At 42.6% G+C, this 19,498-nt stretch overlaps 1 protein-coding gene across 4 annotated transcripts in view; it reads right to left on the reverse strand.

The window, feature by feature from the left end:
* LOC139552565 (latent-transforming growth factor beta-binding protein 3-like) overlaps positions 1-19,498 on the reverse strand; it is a 55,365-nt gene that overhangs the window by 17,357 nt on the left and 18,510 nt on the right. For all 4 annotated transcript variants that reach the window (XM_071364406.1, XM_071364404.1, XM_071364402.1 and 1 more), the window contains exons 2-3: positions 1,991-2,272; positions 52-215 (exon numbers count right to left, since the gene is read on the reverse strand). In XM_071364406.1, the coding sequence (XP_071220507.1) occupies positions 52-215; positions 1,991-2,272 (446 nt within the window). The remainder of the gene's footprint in view (positions 1-51; positions 216-1,990; positions 2,273-19,498) is intronic.

Below are 19,498 nucleotides of genomic sequence, written 5' to 3' on the forward strand. Positions count from 1 at the left end.
TTTATTGAATGTAAAGTGTTAATCACTGTGTTGATGGGCGGTGTAACTCACAGCTTGTTTGGGTGTGGTCTCCTGGAAGCACCGCCCCCTGGGTTTGTGCGTCTGAGGGGTCAAGCGTGTCACAGTTTTATGAGGGGGCTTGGAATTAGATTGGTCGAGAGGACGGATGACAACGGATGTGTCGTGTGTATGGTGGACACGCACATTAAACTGCACTGAAAAGAGAGAGCGATAGTGAAGGGGGGGGGGGGAGAAACACATGGGAGATAACATGAATATGACTACAGTTCTGTATAATGTCACCCAAAATAAACTTCTACAGTGGCAAGAAAAAGTATGTGAACCCTTTGGAATTATCTGGACTTCTTCATAAATCGATCATAAAATTTTATCTGATCTTCATCTAAGTCACAACAACAGACAAGCACAGACTGCTTAAACTTATAACACACAAGTTCTTGTATTTTTCTTGTCTATATTGAATACATCATTTCAACATTCACAGTGTACATTGGAAAAAGTATGTGAGCCCCTAGGCTAATGACTTCTCCAAAAGTCATTGCAGTCAGGAGTCAGCTTACCTGGAGTACAATCATTGAGATGAGGTTGGAGATGTTGGTTAGAGCTGCCCTGCCCTATAAAAAACACTCACAAAATTTGAGTTTGCTATTCACAAGAAGCATTGCCTGATGTCTCGGACAAAATAGATCTCAGAAGACCCAAGATGAAGAACTGATGACTTGCATAAAGCTGGAAAGGGTTCCAAAAGTATCTAAGGGAGAGGTGTACTGCTACACTGAAGCACATGGTGTCCACGGTAAGACACATTGTCTATAAATGGAGAAAGTTAAGCACTGTTGCTACTCTCCCTAGGAGTGGCCGTCCTGCAAAGATGACTGCAAGAGCACAGCGCAGAATGCTCAATGAGGTTAAGAAGAATCCTAGAGTGTCAGCTAAAGACTTACAGAAATCTCTGGAACATGCTTACATCTCTGTTGATGAGTGTATGATACGTCAAACACTAAACAAGAATGGTGTTCATGGGAGGACACCACGGAAGAAGCCATTGCTGTCCAAAATAAACATTGCTGCACGTCTGAAGTTCGCAAATGAGCATCTGGATTCGCTGGCAAAATATTCTGTGGACAGATGAAACTACAGTTGAGTTGTTTGGAAGAAACACACAACACTATGTGTGGAGAAAAAAAGGCACAGCACACCAACATCAAAACCTCATCCCAACTGTAAAGTATGTTGGCGGGAGCATCATGGTTTGGAGCTGCTTTGCTGCATCAGGGCCTGGACAACTTGCTATCATCGACGGAAAAATGAATTCCCAAGTTTATCAAGGCATTTTGCAGGAGAATGTAAGGCTATCTGTCTGCCAATTGAAGCTCAACAGAAGTTGGGGGATGCAACAGGACAGCGACCCAAAACACAGAAGTAAATAAACAACAGAATGGCTTCAACAGAAGAAAATACGCTTTCTGGAAAGGCCCAGTCAGAGTCCTGACCTCAACCCGATTGAGATGCTGTGGCATGACCTCAAGAGAGCGCTTCACACCAGACATCTCAATAATATTGCTGAACTGAAACAGTTTTGAAAAGAGGAATAGTCCAAAATTCCTCCTGACCGTTGTGCCGTTCTGATCTGCAACTACAGAAAATGTTTGGTTGAGGTTATTTCTGTTATTAAAACCAAGGTTTCACATACTTTTTCCACCCTGCACTGTGAATGTTTACACGGTGTGTTCAAAAAAGACATGAAAACGTATAATTGTTTGTGTGTTATTAGTGTAAGCAGACTGTGCTTGTCTATTGTTGTGACTTAGATGAAGATCAGATCAAATTTTATGACCAATTTATTTGAAGTCCAGGTAATTCCAAAGGGTTCACATTATTTTTCTTGCCACTGTATATTGGCACAGGTATTAAAATATACAGAAATGTGGCTGTGGTTTCAGTGACAACAGCTTGACATGATGGGTACCTTCTGATGAGTGGTGACCTGCCCCTTGTGCCAGGGGCAGGGTGAACACAGAGTGGGTCTGTGTCAGCTGTGGTCGCCCCATGGCCGCCTGCTCTCCCTGGCTCTGGCCGTCTGGCAGCACCGACAGGGTGTATACGGGCTGCTTGTTGCCACGCGCCGCCTGGGCCTCGGGCATCTGCCGTAGCGGGAACTGGCACAGCCGACCAGTGAAACCTGGCGGGCACAGGCAGTGAGTCCGCGAGCTGCACACCCCTCCATTCATACAGGTCAGTGGACACACAACTAGAAAGACAGGGAGAGAGAAAAAGGTGTTGTTATTGAATACAAACTAAAACACATCACCAAGCCATGAGTAGTATAGGAAAGGAGAAACAGAGCACATGTCAAACATCATCCATCAACATCATGTAATGTCAGCCCTTTTTCATTTAGAGCATTCTTTTAAACAGGGAACAGTTGGGACTTCTACAATAGCAGGGAACAGTTGGGACTTCTACAATAGCAGGAACATAGATCCAAAACAAAACCCTGATGTCCGCAGCTTCCAGTATGAGTCACTTTGGATTTCGGGACTAAATGCCACGGTCAAATCACATCAGTTCCATGTGCAAATAAACTGCCTCAGCCAATCAGCAGCAGGGAGCAGAAGTTGAGAGCTAGATGTTCCGGTTTTCCACTAAGTTCCACTAAGTTCCACTAAGCCGTTAACAAGGCGACAATCCATCTTAACTCCTCCTCCACATTTACTAGATTGGTTGAAAAGTGCAGAAGACCACCTCCCCCAACATGTTTGTTTCTTCTCCTCATCAAGCCCAGTATGTAGGGCCTTGAAACTCAACTCTGGACCTCGAAGCCAGTTCCACTGCATTTTTTCATTGTTCCCCTCTAATCAGGGACTGAATTAGACCTGGAACACCAGGTGTGTGCAATTTATTATCAGGAAGAACAGAAAACCAGCAGTCTCCGGACCTCGTAGGGTAAGAGTTGAATGACCCTGACTTAGGGGATGTAGTTTCAGACGTATCTTATACGCCTGCTACGCTAGGTTAGGGCAGAGCAGAGCAGAGCAGAGACTTGAAACCACAGGAGCTCTGCTATGCCATATATACTGCTCCGTAGGTTTCCCTTTGTGTTTACTTTTCTAGGAGCTGCTTTTCTCCCTAAAGGACAATCAGATGAAACAGTGGGGGCAGAGTACACACCAGACTGAGACCATCAGCAGAAATAATACCCAGGAAGAGTGGTGCATTAATAACGCACATATTAGAATAGACATACCACAAATTGCACTAAATAATATAAACAGTAACAAATGGAAATTTTTACAATTTATCATTCCCAAAATGTTGTAGTTGTCACGTTCCTGACCTGTTTTCCCTTGTTTTTGTATTTATTTAGTATGGTCAGGGCGTGAGTTGGGTGGGTTGTCGATGTGTGATTTTTATGTTGGGATTTTGTGTGTTCGGCCTGGTATGATTCTCAATCAGAGGCAGCTGTCAATCGTTGTCCCTGATTGAGAATCATACTTAGGCAGCCAGGGTTTCACGTGTGTTTTGTGGGTGTTTGTTTTCCGTGTCAGTGTTTGTACCACACGGGACTGTTTCGTTTGTTTAGTCTGATCCTGTTCGTGCGTTCTTCGTTATATGTAAGTTCACATGTTCAGGTCTGTTGACGTCGTTTGTTGTTTTATATCGTTTTTTCAGTGTTCTTCGTTTCGTCTTCTTTAAAAATAAATCAAACATGTATTCTCCACAAGCTGTGTTTTGGTCCGATCCATGCTCCTCCTCAGACGAGGAGGAGAACAATCGTTACAGTAGTCTCTCTATGTCCCATATTGTGTTCATGAAAGAAGTCAGAAGCGGAAGCTCATTTGTTTGGATGTCTTGCCCTGCAGTCTAACATAACAGAATCACAGGGATGCAGGCAGCGTGAGTCCCTGGGCAGGCAGGCAGAGAGAGAGAGATACGGCTCATCATGTCTGACGGAGACCCACCCAGTGGTTGAGAGGAGGCCTGTTCGTGTTACCCGCCCGGCAGAGCAAAGCTCCACACACTGGAGCAATTAGCCCTGGACTGCCTCAGAGTCTAGGCCGCTGTGTAATAACGGGACTGGATGCCCTCAAACACAACAGGGACATTTTTAAACCAATGAAAGTCAAGGAAAATAGCAACTGGAGAAATCCCTCTAATGTTTAAATGTGCAGCGGGGTGGGCTGGGCTGTTCTGACGCAGCCTGCACCATAATTACCCGTGACAGTGGTCTTTAACCCAGAGCAGGCAGCTACATGCAGCAGTGGGTTACTGGGGAGGCTCACAGATAGCAGGGGAAAACATGGAGAGTAATCCAGCTGGAGAAGGACTTCCCTAAAAGGGAGAGTGGAGAGCAGAGCTCTCCAGACATCTATTGTGTGTCTGGCTGACTTTTTGTCTCAGTATAGAAAGAGAGAGAGAGAGAGAGAGAGAGAGAGAGAGAGAGAGAGAGAGAGAGAGAGAGAGAGAGAGAGAGAGAGAGAGAGAGAGAGAGAGAGAGAGAGAGAGAGAGAGAGAGAGAGAAAGAGAGAGAGAGAGAGAGAGAGAGAGAGAGAGAGAGAGAGAGAGAGAGAGAGAGAGACTATGGGAGGCGCACAGTACTACATAGAGCCTTGACTACATGGTACTCTATTCCATATCAAGTAACTCATCAAAGCAGTAAAATTAGATTAAAAAAACAGATAAAAATACACGTTATGAAACAGCGGGACCTGTAAGGCAACACAAACATAGACACATGCATACCAACACACAATAACATACGCACTATACACACATGTACACATGGATTTTGTGTTATAGATATGTGGTAGTAGAATAGAGGCCTGAGGGCACACACTTTATATGTTGTGAAATCTGTTATGAATGTATTGTAATGTTTTTAAAATGTATAACTGCCTTCATTTTGCTGGACCCCAGGAAGAGCTAATGATCCATAATAAATAATAAATACAAATACAAAATACAATTGGGAAGACAGAGAAAGAGAAAGAAAGACAGGAGTGTAACTTCCATCCAAACCCGACTATATAACTAAAACCCACAGAGACTGGAGAGACAACATAGGAAAAGTCTGGTAAGGCTTGGGGACAGGGCCGGTCTCTCAGAGAGAGCAGAGTAGACCCTCTGACACACACACACACACACACACACACACACACACACACACACACACACACACACACACACACACACACACACACACACACACACACACACACACACACACACACACACTCAAGCTATACTTAGGTCCCCTCCATGACAAACAACAGGAAGGGCTCCTTTGAAAAAAATAACACAGCCCTTAGGTAGCGGTACTTCAAATTATATTTCTGTCTCCAAGAAAATGTTGTGCACATGCCATGAAGCAGACTGTACTTCACGGTGGTTAAAACAAATCAGGTGAATGAGTCATTCTTTTTGATGTTTAGAAGTAACAGACACTGTAGCACAGGGCTGTCTGCCATTTCAAGCACATCTCTTGATGTGTGCTTGTATTTAGAATGGTATTCCCTTCCCCACAGATTAGCTACAGTAGTTGGATGGAGGACTGTTGACTCACCACATACAGTAACTAATCAGGTAGAGAGGGTGGACCTCCAAGTCCACTAATCAGTCTACACCACACTGACTGGATCAGGAGACCAGGACTCAAACTGGTCCTCTTACAGTGTACAGGAGGGGTTTAAACTCTCCCCCACATCTGCTTCGTCTATCTAAACCAACCCAGGGCAGTTTGAGAAACATGGGCATAATACACATGGACTAATGCTTTCTGCAGACTGTCTGGGTGAGTGAGACGATGTGGGACTGTTTGTAATGGTCTGAGTGTAGCTGGTGCAGAGGAGTCAGGCGCAGAACAGCAGAGATGAGTAACACAAGTAACTTTACTCAAATATTCCAATAACATGTCGTAATACCGAGCCCACAATAACGGACCGAACATACATAAAACAATCACGCACAAAAACCATGGAGAAAACAGAGTGTTAGATAATGAACATGTAATTGAGGAATTGAAACCAGGTGTGTAAAACAAAGACAAAACAAATGGAAAATGAAAAGTGGATCGGCGATGGTTAGAAGGCCGGTGACGTCGACCGCCGAACGCCGCCCGAACAAGGAGAGGGACCGACTTCGGCGGAAGTCGTGACACTGTTATGATCCAGTCATGATAACATGTGTTCCACTGCATCCCTGAATTATGAAACCCAACTGGGCACAGAATGTCTGCAGAGGTGAAAATGTCCCACTCTGTTTAGTGGGTAGCAGACAGTGTCAGAATGACCTAGCGTAGATCATCTGAAACACTAGAGCCACCCAGCTTTAAGCTCTATTACCATGCCAACAAATGGGCAAAGACTGGTGGAATCAAAGTTGTTTCCATGTCATTTTAACACAAAATGTCTATTCGATGACGCTGAATCTCCATGGAAAACTGATTGTACTTGCAAAAAGTCATCAACGTAAGGGAATAAAAAATAAAAAACGAACATAAATCCAATGACATGGTGACATTTGTTGTTGATTTCACATTGAATTGACGTTAGTTTACAACTCAACCAAATGTAATACAAAACTATATGTTGAACTCACGTCTGTGCCCAGTGGGTGGTGCTATCTAGACTATATTATACAGCACTATATATTATAAAGCACTTCTATGAAACCCATGATCCCAATATGGATATCAATTCTCGACCCCCACCATTAATAACGAGGCCCAAATCCTCAGGGGATGTGTTTTAAATTATCCTCACATGTCACTTTCACATTATACAATTTTAATGCCATGTCTTTGGAAATAGATTTCATACTCAAAATTGGCTCACAGGTATGTTCCAAACCGTATATAAAGGGAAAATCTTTTTCCTATCCAGCATGTGCTGGAAGCGAAAGAGAGAAAAGACGGGGGAGAGGAGGAAGGAGAACTGACTTTTTTGTGTGTTTCAAAGCTCTTCTCAACATAGTGTTTTATGTGACAGAAGAGTGAGAGCTCCTTTCTCATAATGCCATGATTTAGACTGAGACAGACAGTGTGTAGGGGAGGAACTGCAGGAAACTGAGACAGACAGTGTGTAGGGGAGGAACTGCAGGAAACTGAGACAGACAGTGTGTAGGGGAGGAACTGCAGGAAACTGAGACAGACAGTGTGTAGGGGAGGAACTGCAGGAAACTGAGACAGACAGTGTGTAGGGGAGGAACTGCAGGAAACTGAGACAGACAGTGTGTAGGGGAGGAACTGCAGGAAACTGAGACAGACAGTGTGTAGGGGAGGAACTGCAGGAGACTGAGACAGACAGTGTGTAGGGGAGGAACTGCAGGAAACTGAGACAGACAGTGTGTAGGGGAGGAACTGCAGGAAACTGAGACAGACAGTGTGTAGGGGAGGAACTGCAGGAAACTGCAGGAAATAGAGGGAGAGAAAGAAAGAGGGATAGGAAGAGAAAGAGAGAGAGAGAGAGAGAGAGAGACTATGGGAGGCGCACAGTACTGTGGAGAGAGGGGAAGAAGGGGGGAGAGTGTGTGAGAAAGAGAGAAAAAAGAGAGAAAAAGAGAAAGAAAGAGAAGTAAAATAGAAAAAGTGCAATGAAAGAACCATCAGAGGGATCCAAATGAATCTGCTGTTATCGCTTCTCCAGATGCAGAGAGACTTTTTCATAAATACATACCTGTCATTCTTAAACTGTAGTGTGAGCAAGCTGAGACAACGATACACACATAGATACGAATGTACACACACACACACACACACACACACACACACACACACACACACACACACACACACACACACACACACACATACACAAAGTGTGTCCACTGATGCATTACCACAGATTTGGCACACTAACCAGCCTGGTTTCATATACTAGACGTAACATGGTAAACGTAAATCCGGGACACTCAAATTAGTATGATATGTTACGTTTGGTATGGTTACATAAGACAGAAGGTTACTTAAGGCAAAAACTAAAGTACAGTGGTTGGTCGGAGTGGATGGGTGGGAAATAAAACGAAACGTCTAGCAATCCAAAGGTTGGTGTTTGAATGTCATCACGGACAACCTTATTATTTTAGCAACTTTGCAACTATACTGAACAAAAATATAAATGCAACATGTCAAGTCTTGGTCCCATGTTTCATGAGCTGAAATAAAAGATCCCAAAAATGTTCCACAACCACAGACCATGTGTAACCATGCCAGCCCAGGACCTCCACATCCGGCTTCTTTACCTGCAGGATGGTCTGAGACGAGCCACCCAGACAGCCGATATAACTGTGGGTTTACACAACCGAAACATTTCTGCACAAACTGTCAGAAAGCTTCTCAGGGAAGCTCATATCCGTGCTTATCATCCTCACCAGGGTCTTGACCTGACTGCAGTTTGGCGTCATAACCGACTTCAGTGGCCAAATGCTCACCTTGGATGGCCACTGGCACGCTGGAGAAATGTGCTTTTCACGGATGAATCCCAGTTTCAACTGTACCGGGCAGATGACAGAGAGCTTGTATGGCGTCGTGTGGGCGAGTGGTTTGCTGATGCCAACGTTGTGAACAGAGTGCCCCATGGTGGCGGTGGGGTTATGGTATGGGCAGGCATAAGCTACGGACAACGAACACAATTGCATTTTATCGATAGCAATTTGAATGCACAGAGATAACGTGATGAGATCCTGAGGCCCATTGTCGTGCCATTCATATGCCGCCATCACCGTTTCAGCATGATGATGCACGGCCCCATGTCACAAGGATCTGTACACAGTTCCTGTAAACTGAAAATGTTCCAGTTCTTCCATGGCCTGCATACATCGGACATGTCACCCACTGAGCTTTCTGGGATGCTCTGGATCGACGTGTACGGCAGCGTGTTCCAGTTCCCGCCAATATCCAGCAACTTCGCACAGCCATTGAAGAAGAGTGGGACAACATTCCACAGGCCACAATCAACAGCCTGATCAACAATATGCGAAGGAGATGTGTCGCGCTGCATGGGGCAAATTGTGATCACACCACATACTGACTGGCTTTCTGATCCACGCCCCTACCTTTTTTTAGGGTATCTGTGACCAAAATATGTATTTCTGTTTTCCCAGATGTGAAATCCATAGATTAGGGCCAATTTATTCATATCTCCCAAATTTCGTGATATCCAATTGCGATCTTGTGTCATCGCTGCAACTCCCCAACGGGCTCGGGAGAGGCGAAGGTCGAGTCACCTGTCCTCCAAAAATTACCCACCTAACCACACTTCTTAACACATGCTCGCTTAAAACCTTTTGTCAATAGGGGGAGCTGTTAGCATTATTTATTTTTTTACATTTCCAAATTAAACTGCCTCGTACTCAATTCTTGCTCGTACAATATGCATATTATTATTACTATTGGATAGAAAACAATCTCTAGTTTCTAAAACCGTTTGAATTATGTCTGTGGGTGAACCAGAACTCTTTTTACAGCAAAACTCATGACAGGACATGCGAAGCTCTGAAAAATAGTCTCTGATCTCGGATCAGTTTAAAACTCTGTGTGTGCCCTATGGCTTGACATGAACTGCACCCGCCTTCCCCTGGATGTCAGTAACCAATGAGAAGTGGAATGGTGTCTCTAGGTGTTTCTCAGAGTTTATAAAAGGGAATGGAGTGAGATGACCCTTCTTTTCGACGCTCGCCAGGACGCAAGGGAGGACATCAGAATCGCATGCTCAAAAGCTCTCGTTATTGATCAAAGATATATCCGTCTGTGATTTAATTCGATATAGGTGTTAGAAACATCATAACGAAGTTATTTGAAACCGATTTATTTCAGTTTATGCGAGTATATTGCTATTTTTCTGAAAATCCTTAGTATTGCGTTTGAGGATTTGGGCATGTGTGTGCCGTGTAGCTATCGTTAGCTGCTAGTTCCGAAGTTGAGGAGGTCGTTTTACAACAAAGCAACGATTCTTTTGGACAAAGGACACATTGCCCAAGATACAGATGGAAGCTCGTCCAAAAGTAAGAGTTATTTATGATTTTATTCCGTATTTATGTGGAAAAATGTAAACGCAGTTGTCAGCCATTTTTTGCGGCACTAGTCTGGCTGTAACTCACAATGTATGTCTAGTAACGTAAATTTTAAAAATCTAAATCAGCGGTTGCATTAATAACCAATGCATCTTTCATTAGCTGTCCAACCTGTATTTTTTTAGTCAATCTAATCGATAAATAATCGTAAACTTAGGTGCCTTTCCAAGATGGCGCCGGCCAGAATGCATGCCATGTTTTGACAGATTACATTGCATTACCACGATTTGTGATGCTAAATATGCACATTTTCGAACAAACTCTATATGCATTGTGTAATATGATGTTACAGGACTGTCATCTGAAGAATTCTGAGAAGGTTAGTGAAAAAATTAATATATTTTGGTGGCGATAACGTTATCGCCCCTTTTGCCTTGATTTAATGCTGGTGTGATGTTAGCTCATGTGGTATGCTAATATAACGATATATTGTGTTTTCGCTGTAAAACACTTAGAAAATCTGAAATATTGTCTGGATTCACAAGATCTGTGTCTTTCGATTGCTGTAGGCTGTGTATTTTTCAGAAATGTTTTAGGATGAGTATTTTGGTAATTGACGTCGGTCTCTGTAATTATTCCGGCTGCTTCCAACGCTATTTCAGATTGCAGCTGCAATGTACAACTGTGATTTATACCTGAAAAATGCACATTTTTCTAAAAAAACATATCCTATACCATAAATATGTTATCAGACTGTCATCTTATGAAGTTGTTTCTTGGTTAGTGGCTATATATATCTTTATTTAGTCGAATTAGTGATAGCTACTGATGCAGGAAAAAAATGGTGGAGAAAAAAAGTTGTGTCTTTTGCTGTCGTGGTTAGCTAATAGATTTACATATTGTGTCTTCCCTGTAAAACACTTAGAAAATCTGAAATATTGTCTGGATTCACAAGATCTTTGTCTTTCAATTGCTGTAGGCTGTGTCTTTTTCAGAAATGTTTTAGGATGAGTATTTTGGTAATTGACGTCGGTCTCTGTAATTATTCCGGCTGCTTCCAACGCTATTTCAGATTGCAGCTGCAATGTACAACTGTGATTTATACCTGAAAAATGCACATTTTTCTAAAAAAACATATCCTATACCATAAATATGTTATCAGACTGTCATCTTATGAAGTTGTTTCTTGGTTAGTGGCTATATATATCTTTATTTAGTCGAATTAGTGATAGCTACTGATGCAGGAAAAAAATGGTGGAGAAAAAAAGTTGTGTCTTTTGCTATCGTGGTTAGCTAATAGATTTACATATTGTGTCTTCCCTGTAAAACATTTTAAAAATCAGAAATGATGGCTGGATTCACAAGATCTGTATCTTTCATCTGGTGTCTTGGACTTGTGATTTAATGATATTTAGATGCTTGTATTTACTTGTGACGCTATGCTAGGCTATGCTAGTCAGCTTTTTTACTGTGGGGGGTGCTCCCGGATCCGGGATGAGTACCAAGTAAAAGTTAACCCAGATTCACCAATGTGCCGGAGGAAACACCGTTAAACTGACAACCGAAGTCAGCCTGCAGGCGCCTGGCACAAGGAGTTGCTAGAGAGTGATGAGCCAAGTAAAGCCATCCCCGGCCAAACACTCCCCTAACCCGGATGAAGCTGGGCCAATTGTGCGCCGCCATATGGGACTCCTGGTCACAGCCAGTTGTGACACAGCCTGGGATCGAACATGGGTCTGTAGTGACACCGCAAGCACTGCGATGCAGTGCCTTAGACTGCTGTGCCACTTGGGAGGCTGATTTACTTCTTTGAACTGTAACTTAGTAAAATCTTTTAAATTGTTGCAAGTGCGTTTATATTTTTGTTCAGTGTACTTACTAGCTACTTTGCAACTACTTAGCATGCTAGCTAACCCTTCTCCTAACCTTAACCCTTTATCCTAACTCTTAACGTTAAACCTAACCTTAAATCTTATCCTTAACCCGCCACCTAGTCACCTAGTGATAAGGGGATATGTTTTAATTATGTTTTAATAAATGATTAGAATATTACACTCTGAAACCATAACTCTGAAACCATATGATTGTATGAAATTGATTAGAATCATTAGATTATTTTAATGCATGTATGAAAGTGATTAGAATCATTAGATTATTTTATTGCTGTGTGTGGTTTTAGTCAGTAGAATAATAATATATCCTGGAGTGTAGTTCTTAGTCAGAATTAACGTTTTGGTGACAATATGTCTAGTATCTTGATAACAGACTGTCTGAGCCAGATTCGATGCCGACCTTGGCTGGGGCACTGAGAACTTCCCAGGTCTCTCCCTATCTTGGGCGACAGCGGGAAGAAGCTATTCTCACGGACTCCCCTAATCTCTGTCGGCTGGGTAGATACCTAATGTTTTGTGTGGAAGTATGTGTGTCGCTATAAAATGAAGATCTTCGTACTGTGCACGCCAGAACGTTCCGTGAATAAACATTTGACTATTGTAGACTGGGCCTCTGTCTGTTTTCATTCCTATCAGTATCCTACAAATCCTGATATAGCAGACTGAGTAATTTAATTTAATTGGTTAACGAACATGAGAACATAACTCTCCTAACAATTGGTCTTTCGAGCCGGATCTCAATACCTGCCTCTGTCGTCCCAAGGAACTGCGGAAAACCATGCACGGGCGGATCCAGGATCCGTAAGACAAAGACCTGACCTCTGAATTGAGGGTTTATTTCAGGCCAGTGGTGAACTGGTACACGACAGAGGTGGTGACGAGATCCAACCTACATTGCTTTTCCCAGTCTACGAGAAGGTCAGTAAATCTTTATTCACGAATTTGGGGAATTGACGCTTGGGCTACATTCAGAAATGTATTTTATTGTTTTTGTGTAGTTTAGGTGTTGATTTTAAATTCCCATAGGGCATTCTTACCTGGTGACCTATCTTTAGAATTTTGTGCAGAGAAAAGTTTTAAAGGCAACAAAGTATTCTATGCAAATGGAAGATAGGAATTTGGTGTAGAGCCACCTAGGCAGCGGTAGAAGCGGGTCCGTGATGACACCGGGTATCTGCAATACCAAACTAAACTAAAGAATATCTTGATCAAGAATATAGTAGAGGGTCCGTAAATGACGCGAGGTATCAGTGGCTACCACCAAGACTATCAGTGGCCACTACCTATATAAACTAAAGAAGGAAGAAGGGAAACCTAATATAGCGGAGTGAGATACGAGATATTAACGTCAAAAGAACAAGCAACAACAGAAAAATAGGCTGCTGACTAGGGATTTACGACCCCTGGAAAATAGCTTATAGTTGTATAAGGGTGAGACCTAGTGTCCGATCGAAAGACACCTCTATAGATAAAGTTTCAAGAAAGGAAAAACACATAGGTTAAGAGATAGCAAAATAAGCATAATAACTGTGAGCCTACACATAGGAGTAATTTAATCAGAATTAGAAATACATACACATAGATTTTCCAGAATGGCACGAAGGTATCTGCATGCACTACCAATGGAAACTATCTAACAGTAAGACCTAAAAGTAAAACTGGTTGAAGTAATTGATCTAAAGTATATTAGTAGGAAGGGAGGCAAGAACTACCGGAGGCGCGCAAAATAGGTTTGACCATTCTACGAAAAGAGACACATACATAGATTGTGCAGGATAACAGCTATAGTAATTGGACTAATGAAAAAGCACATAGATAGACCATAGAAATAGATACACCTAGAGTGAGTTTGAGAATAAGTATAGAAACCACAAGGTTTTACTAAACATGAGTAGTAAATCCTCAATGGAGGTTCCGGAATTAACCGGAGATGAGCGGGATATGCAGTTAAAAGATTAAAGAAATGTCTATTTCTGTGTAAAGTGGAGGAAGAAGTATGAATTTGATGGAAGTCTGGACGTGGAAAAGTTGGAACTAATGATACGACGAATACGTAAGGCATGTGGAGACAAGGCAGATAAACAGCAGGCAGAGGGGCTAGACACAGCGAGGGTATGGTTAGCCGAGGCGAGGAAGAGAGCAGAGGGAGAAAAGAAAAAGGAAGTAAAAAAGAAGGAAGATGAGAGTAGCCAGCAACTAGGAACAATAACTCCCACGGCTCCTCTGGAGGTCTCTCATAAGCCTGAATTGTACCCAACCCTGATAGATCAGGCGTGGAGAGAGAATCCCGATGATGAAACGGTGGTGGTGAGAAGACGGCAGCCAGGGCTTCCCGTCACACCCCCACCACCCCCATATGGGGAACCTCCGGGAGCCGAGGGAGGGGTAGAGCAGGAGGAGGAAAGGAGAGGGCTAGCTGCCCTAGGGAAAGTCAGGAAAGATTTAACCGAACTAGGACAGGATTTAGCAAACTTATTGAGAAAGTGGATAGAGGTAGAGAAAGGGAGAAATTCAAGAAAAGTGGATAGAGACAGTCAGAAGAAAGGGGGAGATAGATGCTTTAACTGTCACAAACCGGGTCATTTTGCTAGAGATTGTGAGGCACCGTGTAAACACTGCACTAAAGTAGGCCATAACCACCGAGACTGTAAAAAGAGCAAACAGGTGGAGTCGAAGCATCTGACAGTAACTATCGGGGTAATTGTAAACAAACACAAAGGAGGCCTTAAGGGGAAGGGACCTAAGAGAGAAGGGGAAAAAATGGACAGGATCAGACGATAGAAAATGTTTCAATTGCAATGAGACAGGACATTTCGCCGGGAGTGTAATGCTCAACTCAGGGGAAGGTCAGGCGCGACAATCGGGAGAGAAAGAGAGAGGCAGGGTCAACGAGAGCGAGATTAATGAGAATCCTCGCTGGGGGAACGCTTGGACCTGTAGATTAGGGCTATTTTCTGGGAATTGTCTCGGTGCCAGAGTCTACGACTACAGACAATTATATTAATAGGGTCATTCGCGTCTCATCTTTTCAATAGTGCTGGTGGTCCAGAGGTAAAACTCCTGCCTACAACGCGGGAGACTCGGGTTTGTATCTCAGCCTGAGCACCACTAGATTAAAATTCATTATGATTGTAATTAAAATATTGATAGGTTTTGCCTGGAAAGATACGGTTGTTAGTGTTTGTTAAGGATATAAACTGAACGTTTTAATAGCTTGTTTAGGTTAAATTGAAAGACTAATTCATTCTAAACAATAGCGAGTCGATTTCGATGGAATACGTTGTCTTGCCTAAATGGTCCGCTGGAATAACGTATTAAGAATGGAGTCGTATTTAAAATGCTGAATCATAGAAGAGACAGTTACCTAAATCTAATGAATTCTAAATAATAACGGAGAGATACGATAAAGTTGTGCCCATCGGAATGTTTTTATTCTTATGGATTGACTGACATACGTTATAAATATAGCGAAGTACGTGGTGCTTTTACATTTTGGAGTAGAGAAAGTTGGAAAGTTTGGTTTTACTCTTACGATAGAATTAAAGCAGATCTCAGTTTGAGTAGGGGGTATATTTTTGCCTGGAGGCAGGAATAGGAGAGTTGGTTGCAGTGTTGCCAACTAATTTTCAGGGTAAGTTGCTGGAGCCAGGTTGATTTGTTGCTAAATGACATTGTGATATCATTGCGTGATAACTTAAAACTGCGTCATTACGTAGAATATACAATAACGTTACTCAAAATGATTTGACAGTTGTTCGGGTACAGACTCCCACTCTTTTCTGTACTTCTGGCAGTACAATTTTGATTGAGAGATGTTGATTGATGTTGTAAGTTCTGTTCAAGATCAAACATTCGTGACCAACTATATTCCTTGGGTTTGCCTTGTCGAACCCGTACTACTGCTGCTGCAGTCAGCCAACAATGATTTGCAATTCGCTGAAATTGCTGCTGCCTGTGCACGGACTGAGCGCCTGCTGCTGACGTCTCTCACAATGCACTTTTGCAGCCAGGCAATGATGTTGTGACTGAGGGTGGGACAGAGAAAATTGTTTGTGTAATTTAGAGGGAAAATGCGTGCATTATAGCTTTGAGTCACTTTTCAAAAGTTGCTAAAAGTTCCAAATATATTTTTTTAAAGTAGCTAAATTTGTCAGGGTAGTCTGAAAAGATGCTAAATCTAGCAACAAAATTGCTAGGTGGGCATCACTGGTTGGTTGTGGCTCACTGGGCTATATTTGGCTGTAAGCGATTCAGGTCTGAATAGTTGAATCGTAAAAGTTTTGTGATAGTTTCTGGTTATTGATTTTTGGTTTGATTGTTTGTTTAGGTAACACCAGGGAATTGGAACAGAAAGTTCTGGTGTTCTAACATTATAATCTGTTTCCATTACGTGGAACCATGTTAGGTCCATGTTAGGCCATCGATAAAAGACATTACTGTGCAGCCGTCTTCATCGACCTGGCCAAGGCTTTCGACTCTGTCAATCACCATATTCTTATCGGCAGACTCAGTAGCCTCGGTTTTTCTAATGACTGCCTTGCCTGGTTCACCAACTACTTTGCAGACAGAGTTCAGTGTGTCAAATCGGAGGGCATGTTGTCCGGTCCTCTGGCAGTCTCTATGGGGGTACCACAGGGTTCAATTCTCGGGCCGACTCTTTTCTCTGTATACATCAATGATGTTGCTCTTGCTGCGGGCGATTCCCTGATCCACCTCTACGCAGACGACACCATTCTATATACTTCCGGCCCTTCCTTGGACACTGTGCTATCTAACCTCCAAACGAGCTTCAATGCCATACAACACTCCTTCCGTGGCCTCCAACTGCTCTTAAACGCTAGTAAAACCAAATGCATGCTTTTCAACCGTTCGCTGCCTGCACCCGCACGCCCGACTAGCATCACCACCCTGGACGGTTCCGACCTAGAATATGTGGACATCTATAAGTACCTAGGTGTCTGGCTAGACTGCAAACTCTCCTTCCAGACTCATATCAAACATCTCCAATCCAAAATCAAATCAAGAATCGGCTTTCTATTCCGCAACAAAGCCTCCTTCACTCACGCCGCCAAACTTACCCTAGTAAAACTGACTATCCTACCGATCCTCGACTTCGGCGATGTCATCTACAAAATAGCTTCCAATACTCTACTCAGCAAACTGGATGCAGTTTATCACAGTGCCATTCGTTTTGTTACTAAAGCACCTTATACGACCCACCACTGCGACCTGTATGCCCTAGTCGGCTGGCCCTCGCTACATGTTCGTCGTCAGACCCACTGGCTCCAGGTCATCTACAAGGCTATGCTAGGTAAAGTGCCGCCTTATCTCAGTTCACTGGTCACGATGGCTACACCCACCCGCAGCACGCGCTCCAGCAGGTGTATCTCACTGATCATCCCTAAAGCCAAAACCTCATTTGGACGCCTTTCCTTCCAGTTCTCTGCTGCCTGCGACTGGAACGAATTGCAAAAATCTCTGAAGTTGGAGACTTTTATCTCCCTCAACAACTTTAAAAATCTGCTATCCGAGCAGCTAACCGATCGCTGCAGCTGTACATAGTCCATCTGTAAACTACCCACCCAATTTACCTACCTCACCCCCATACTGCTTTTATTTATTTACTTTTCTGCTCTTTTGCACACCAGTATCTCTTCTTGCACATGATCATCTGATGATTTATCACTCCAGTGTTAATCTGCTAAATTGTAATTATTCGATTTATTGCCTACCTCATGCCTTTTGCACACATTGTATATAGATTCTCTTTTTTTTCTACCATGTTATTGACTTGTTTATTGTTTACTCCATGTGTAACTCTGTGTTGTCTGTTCACACTGCTATGCTTTATCTTGGCCAGGTCGCAGTTGCAAATGAGAACTTGTTCTCAACTAGCCTACCTGGTTAAATAAAGGTGAAATAAAAATAAAAAATAAAAATAAAAAAGGTCGGTAAAGGGGATTGCAGTTTGGGTTAATTTTATTTTGCAAAGCAAGCTTGGAGCGCACGTTCAATTAAGTATAATGAACCATTGAGGAAATTTAAAACTAATGATTGGAGGGTGTACAATGGAATTATCATTATTATTAGGTTTTTTGGAGTCAACGTTTGGGTTCCTGAATCGGGGTAGTCTGACAAAGTGTTTTTTCTGGGAAAAGGAATGCTTCATTGTCTTTCTTTGGAAATGTTTTCTGGAGCTGTTATCTTGAAGGGAGCGAGTGAGATAGAGGCATGTTTCTAACAAAATTGAAAGGCCTGGATATGTTTTGTTTGTTTCTAGCCTTTGGGTTTGAGGAGACTTCCATATTCCTAGACACACGATATCTTAAAGGGGTACACATATGTGGAATATTAGAAGTTTTATTTTCTGAGTTTTAATTAAACACGTGAATTCTTTTGATAAGGGAATGTTCTGGGAATCTGGGATACAACATGTAGAAAATGTTTGAGAGGTTTTCTTAAATTTGTATAATATAAATTGAGTAACACGACTGTAAAGGGGTGGTATGACTCTTGACCTCTATCATGGCTTTTTCCTTTGTGGTCTGATCAGCCTCATGGAAGGGCCATTTGGATAATGAATTTAAGGTAATTTGTGATACTGATTTTAAGGTAAATTGAGTAATTGATAATTATGCACGAGTTTATAGTTCTTTGACATAGTCGTAATTTGAACCAATGAGAAGAAAGAAATGGCATAGCCTTGGATTAATGGTAGATTTATGTTAAGTATTTAGAACCTAATCCAGGCCAACAGGACAGGGATATATGACATCTGTGGTGATTCAGAATTATTGAGAACATCGAGATAACCTTAATCAACCTATGTAATTACTTTAGAGATGGCCACCATAGACAGGTAATTTTTCTAAAATCTATGAGTTCAGACAGTGAGACATTTAGTAATACTTGGAAACATCCCATATTTGATACTGACTGTTATGAGAGAGAGCGACAGACAGATAGGAGGAAGGGCAGACGGAGAAGCTCTCCCCGCACTGCTGAGACCTTGATGGTTTGGGAGCAGAGAGGAGAAAGGGGGGGGGGGGGGGGGGGGGCTGTTACTGAGTGGAGACAATTCGGCACAACAGGCCGAAATAGTAGCATCGACTAGTGCCTGTGAAAGCAGCACAGATGTCAGACATAAGGATAATTTACTAATCTTACCTAAGTCATTGTTTAGATATGCGGCAATATTGATACATGGGAGGAGCCATGTATCAATAGGATAGGACACTTTGTGGCCTATTGGATAATACATTTATTTTTATTTTTATAGCGTTCCCAACTTACTTGGCCGACACGATTATAGTAACTGAAATATTAGGTCAAAATATTATCCCTAGAGTTGGTTTACTAGGACCAGAACAAGTAGACATAGAAGTTGAAGATATACTAGCAGAACATATGAGAAGACTGTTTGTTAACCAAACCCGTATGTCAAAGGTTTTATGCTCTACAGGAGAACTGCAGAAGGAGATTACCCACAAGATTGGGCCAGGGGACTGGGTCTGGGTCCAATCACTAAAGAAAAAGGACTGGAAGCAGCCACGGTGGGAGGGGTCATACCAAGTACT

Source organism: Salvelinus alpinus, chromosome 24, assembly GCF_045679555.1.
Source record: "Salvelinus alpinus chromosome 24, SLU_Salpinus.1, whole genome shotgun sequence".
In the NCBI taxonomy this organism is placed as follows: domain Eukaryota; kingdom Metazoa; phylum Chordata; class Actinopteri; order Salmoniformes; family Salmonidae; genus Salvelinus; species Salvelinus alpinus.